At 67.3% G+C, this 5,253-nt stretch overlaps 1 protein-coding gene and 1 long non-coding RNA gene across 2 annotated transcripts in view; one reads left to right on the top strand and one right to left on the bottom strand.

Moving 5' to 3' along the window:
- On the bottom strand, window positions 1-5,247 carry LOC112480540. Its single transcript, XR_003046630.1, has 3 exons — window positions 5,035-5,247; window positions 3,409-3,497; window positions 1-73 (listed from the first exon to the last, which is right to left on the bottom strand). It is a non-coding gene; the product is annotated as an uncharacterized LOC112480540 (long non-coding RNA).
- Window positions 17-5,253, top strand: part of FAM83H (family with sequence similarity 83 member H) — a 14,328-nt gene continuing 9,091 nt past the window's right edge. Inside the window, exon 1 of the mRNA XM_006912959.3 lies at window positions 17-2,098. Coding sequence (XP_006913021.2) covers window positions 1,502-2,098 — 597 coding nt within the window. The 5' untranslated portion in view covers window positions 17-1,501. The remainder of the gene's footprint in view (window positions 2,099-5,253) is intronic.

Below are 5,253 nucleotides of genomic sequence, written 5' to 3'. Positions count from 1 at the left end.
CACGCGGGCAGCGCGGGCGCCTTCGCCTGCTGGCCGGTCTTCCTCTGCGCCTGGCCGTTCTCTCCGGGCTTCCCTGGAAGGCAGGTGGGGGGGCAGGGCCGTTGGCGTGGGGATCCGCCCCTCCCGGAAGGCAGCAGCATCCTGGCTGGGAGGGACCGGCCCGCAGGACAGCCTGGAGGAGCGGCCAGGCGGCCAGGCGTGTCCACAGCACACTGGGCGCGCACTGCCGCAGGGGGCACCCCCGGCAGAACGCGTTTCTACTGGGCCCTGAAGCCCCAGGCCTTGGTGAGCCCAGGTGTGGTGGGCACCTGCTGCCCACCTTCCCCACCCTCAGACTGCCCGCCGCTGGTGCCACTTTTCTCTAGAGGCCCTTCTGCGCTCCCACAGGTCCACCGTGCTCCCCAGGCGTGGCAGCTGGCTACCTTCCCTGAAGCCTCCAGGGCAGAGGCTGAGCAGGAGGGGCTCCCCTGGCAGGGCTGGGCCGGGTGAACCGGTGCGGCCAGTGTGGCAGAGCTGGCTGGCACAGGCGGGCGTGGGGGTGAGTAAGCGGCCCCAGGCGGGGAAACGCCGGGGTGCAGGCCTCTGACGCCTCCCTCAACAGGAAGCCCAAGACGCCAACACTCAGGCTGGCCCTGCATACCACCCCCCCACACCACCCCCTCCAAAGGCTGGCTGGTGGGGCTTCTCAGGCCTCCATTTTCGTGGGCAGGGCAGTGGACCCCCTACCAGGACACCCTCCAGAGCCTCTGGGCACCCCTGGGCAGGCCGGCCTTGCTGCCCCATTGCGGTCCACAAGACGGAGCCTTTCGAGGCCCTGTCTCTCCCGCCAGCCCATAGGGCAGCCCACCCCCAGGAGAGTCCCCCATGCTGGCCAGCAGTCTGTCACCTTCACAGAGCGCCCCAGGCAAGCTGGGGCTCTGGGGGGCTCCTCTAAGCTTGCTGGCTGGGGGGCTGGTCAGGCACTTGGGTGGGGGTTGTCTGTGGCCACGAGGGTCCTGTCAGGATGGTCAATGTGGCTGGGGCTGTCGCTCCCAGCCCTGTGGGCTGGAGTCTGGGCTCCAGAGACCAGGGGTGGGACAGGCGGGGGGCACCGGTGCCGCCCAGGGCAGGCTGGGACTCGCCGGCACAGCACACAGCCGGCGGCCTGCCTGCCGACTCGCCGCCTCCGGTTTCTCTCAGTCTCCCTCCCAGTGTGGCCGGCGAGGCCTGCGGCCCGGAGAGCCCTGTACCCTGTGTCAGCACGTTAGTCAGCCGTGGTGCAGGGCGAGCCACCGCACGGCGAGTCCCTATAAACGCCGCGGCGCAGCCCAGCCCGCCGAGTGGGGCCCGTGAGGCCCACAGGCAGAGCCAGGGCGCAGTCGGCACCGGCCACGGGGCAGGGCGGGCTCGAGGGGCCGCCACAGCAGACGGCCCCCTGTGGCCTCTGGAGACGCTCGCAAGGCCTGTCCGGTGGAGGCCAGGCCGCCGATGAGCCAGGGCCCCCGGGGAGCCGACCGGGGCCATGTCTGGGAAACGGAGTCGAGCTCGAAAACCCCGAGCCAGGAGGGCGGGCAGGGTGCAGCGGGCCTCAGGGCAGAAGGGCCCTGAGGCCAAGGCCGAGCCCCCGCCCCTGGACGCAGGGGGCCCTCGGGATGAGGTGGGGGTGGCCCCCAAAGGGCACGTGACCAGCGGCCAGCCAGCTCCCCAGGGACACCCCAGGGTGGCCAGGCCAGAGCAGCCACAGGCAGCAGAGAGGCCGGTACAGGCCACTTCCCTGGGGTCTGAGCTGGTGCTAGTCCCCACTGCGGACATGGAAGGCAGCGGGCCGGGGGGCCTCATGCCAAGCTTGGGCCCCGAGCTGCTGAGGCTCCATGAGGTCCAGCTGTGCCTGACCCAGGAGCAGCTGCTGCTAGAGGACCGGCGGCGGCAGATCCAGCTGCAGATGCAGCTGTGGCAGGAGGAGCAGCTGTGGCGGGAGCAGCTGTGGCAGGAGGAGCAGCTGTGGCTGCAGCAGCTGCAGGAGGAGCAGGCCTGGGTGCGCGTGGAGGGGCTGGAGCTGGCCACTGCCCTGGAGCGACTCCGGAGTGAGGGCCTTGAGGTGCTGCAGACCCAAGGCCAGGTAAGGCCTGGGGACATGGGGTGGGGGGCGGGCCTGACAGTCTGGGGGGTGGTGACCAGGAGAGCAACCTCCAGGCACCTGCAGAGGGCCAGGAGGCCAGGAGCGCAGCGGCCTGTGTACTGAGGCCAGGCTGGACGCGGGACACCTGTGGGTCCATTTTCACATTTGCAAAATGAGGCTGGTGCTCACTGCAGAGGGCACTGCAAAGACCATGCGACCATGACCACACGTCCTCTCAAGCCAGTGCCTGGCACGTAGAGAGTGCCCAGGCAGGGCTGCTCCCACAGAGGTCCCAGGCGTCCTGGCCAGGCGGGCCGGGGCAGGCAGTGGCGGGAGTTGCTGAGGGCAGCGTTCGGGGCGGACGGGCAGCAGGCAGCAGGCAGCAGGATGAGGAGCGAGCCCCCAGCACGGCTCCCTGGCGCACCTGCCCTGCCTCCTGTTTCCTGTAGCCTGTCCCAGGGCTGGAGGCGGAAGCGGCACGCGGCGCCCGTGCCAGCGTCCTCATTCCAGGAGGACTACTGCATCAGACGCGCTGGGGCTATTTTGGGGAACTGGGGTCTAACTCTGGCTTGGCCTGAAGAGCAGCCCCCCCCGCACCAGGTCCTGTGGCCTAGGTGCTCTCTGGGGTCCAGGGGCTTGAGCTGTCCACTCCAAGCAGAGGGGCTGCCACTGAGGAACAGGGTGGGGTGTTCTCTTAGCAAGCACAGACCCCAGTGCAGCCTAGGTGCTGCGGGGGGCCCGGAGCCACAGCCCGGAAGGCAGCTTAGCAGAGAACTCCAATGAGTGATGTGACAGAGAAGAAATGGGACTCAAAGGGGAGTGACAAGGGGTGGGCATGGCAAGAGGTGCCCTTCCTGACCCATGGCAGGACTGAGCCAAGGACAAGCTGTCACCATTTGGCCTGGAAATAGCTCTGGAGAACATAGCCTAAGAGAGCAGGGGCAGGCAGGGAAAAGCACGGGATGCCCAGGTGGAGCGAAGGGTCAGAGTGGACCACATCCCTAGCCTGAGAATCCCCAGCGTGGATTTAAGCCCCGCTTTATTTCAGACCCTGCTTTCCATCTCCATGTGCTCTAAAGCTGTGCTCCTCTGAACACTGCCCCTGGGCCCCAGCCCCAGCCCCAGGGGTACAAGACTCGGGGATGGGGTCTGGAGTGGATATCTGAGCTCTGAGTCCTCAGTCTGCCATACCCAAGTCCAACTCAGAGGAGGTGAGGGTCTTCTCAGAGGGGGTGTCCCGGGCAGCTGCATAGAGGGTTTCACAGGTTGGAATGGGGGTGCCCTGAGGGCTGGAGGGCGCACTCACTCACCAGCAGCTGCTCTGGGCTTGGCTTTGCGGAGGGATGCCTGCCACTTCGCTGAGGGTGCTTTGGGGACCCCCTTCTTACTGCTCATTCTCCTGGAGGGAGGATAAGGAAGGTCAGGGAGGGTGTGGCCGGAGAGGCTGCCCCCTGCGTTGGGCCTGATGGACAGTCAGCTGGTGCCAAAAGGAACAGGATCACAGGCACCGAACCTGGCCCTGTCTGCCCCTGGTCATTGGCGTACATGCCCAGCAGCTCGAGTGGGAAGGCTTGGCATGGGATGTGGCCACAGCCTGTTCCCCTCATCCTCACCTACCGGCCCCTCCACCTCAGCTCACCCATCCTCTGGTCCCAGGCCCTGGCCGCCACCCCCAGAGCACGGTTGGGTACCCATCTCCCTGCTCCGACCGCTGGGTGCCAGCCGGACGAGCTCCGTCCTACTGCACAAACTGGAGCCCAGCCCCACAACGCTGTAGCCCCGTGCCTCCCCGTGCCCCCACCCACCCAGGGCACAGAACACTGCTCTGCACCCCGGTCCTCCGTGTCCTGGCCTTTGCAGGTGTTGCCAGGGCCTGGAAGCCACACCCCTCTCCCTGGCCCACTGAGCTGATCCGCAAATTCATGTCCCTGGGAGGCCTCCCCTCCTGCCCCGTGAACCCACTGCAGGGCCGTCGCCTGGTCTCCCCCCGCACCGGGTCCCACCACGTCGACACTGGCGGAGTGTTGCTGAGTGTTTGGGGAAGGGAACTAAGCAGACAGTTGGTGGGGAGAGGGATGGGGAGGAAAGTGATTGCCAGCAGAGGGAACGGGCTTGTGGGTTTGGGGCGAGGGGCTCTAAGGGAGGGTCTGATAGCTGGCGTTCTGAGCAGGGGTCTGAAGTGTTTGGGGGTACCCTGGGGGCTGAGGGCCTCCATCTGTGCGTGAAGGGAGCCTTTCGTTCGTGGGGCTCCCCTGTTTGTGTGGGGTCAGCGCTTGCAGGGTGCCGGATGCGTGGGGGTCATTCGGCGAGCACGCAGGGTCCTGTAGGAGCGCGGGCTTCTGCGGTACAGGGCCGGTGCCTGCAGTTGGTCTGTGTGAGGAGACCAGTGACTGTCGGGTCCCCCATTTGTGTGTGGAGTCCCATATGCATGTGAGGTCTATGTGTGTGGATGTTGGGGTGTGCCTACGTGATGGGCACTTGTGGTACTTGGAGTGCATTAGGGTTCCGTATGGGTGCGGGAGTGTGTCCGTGTGTTAAGGGGTCCCTGTTGAGTCCCCTGTCCTTGTAGGGGTGGATGTGTTCCGAGGTCCCCGTGCCTGCAGGATCTTGTACACGTGCAGGCGTGAGTATGCCTGTGGGGTCCCGCGTACGTGGAGGGGGTTCAGCGTGGGGAGACTGGCGTGGGCGTGGGGTCCATCCGTGTGGGAGGGTCCCCTGTGCGCGTGGTTCTACTATACGTGCGGGCGTCGGTGCGGGGATCTGTGCGAGCTGGATTCCTTGAGGGCACCCGCATGTGCGGGGAGGGAAGGTGCTCTGTGCGGATGCCGCAGTGGGGGGGTCCCGGCGTGGTGATGGGGTCCCCTGTGCGCACAGAGGCCCCAGGCCCGGCCCCGCCGCGGGCTCCGCGCCGGCTCCCGCGGCCTCACCTGCCTCACCTGGCTCCGCACACTCCGGAGCGAGACCAGGAGCCCCGCCCCTCGCGTCTGGCTGGCCCGTTTCCTAGCGACGGAGCCGGAACTTCCAAGTCACCTTCCGGGGCGAGGGTCAAGGGTCAGGCATAGGGACATCGAGGCTTTGGCGAACAGATGGGCGCCCGGGTACACCCCGCCCTGGCGGCCTCCGGGGGTGCCGGGCCGCTGCGGGGCTCGGCAGGA

Source organism: Pteropus alecto, unplaced genomic scaffold, assembly GCF_000325575.1.
Source record: "Pteropus alecto unplaced genomic scaffold, ASM32557v1 scaffold105, whole genome shotgun sequence".
Classification (NCBI taxonomy): Eukaryota; Metazoa; Chordata; class Mammalia; order Chiroptera; family Pteropodidae; genus Pteropus; species Pteropus alecto.
Note: the sequence above shows the minus strand (reverse complement) of the source record. Positions and strands in the feature narration are given on the sequence as shown.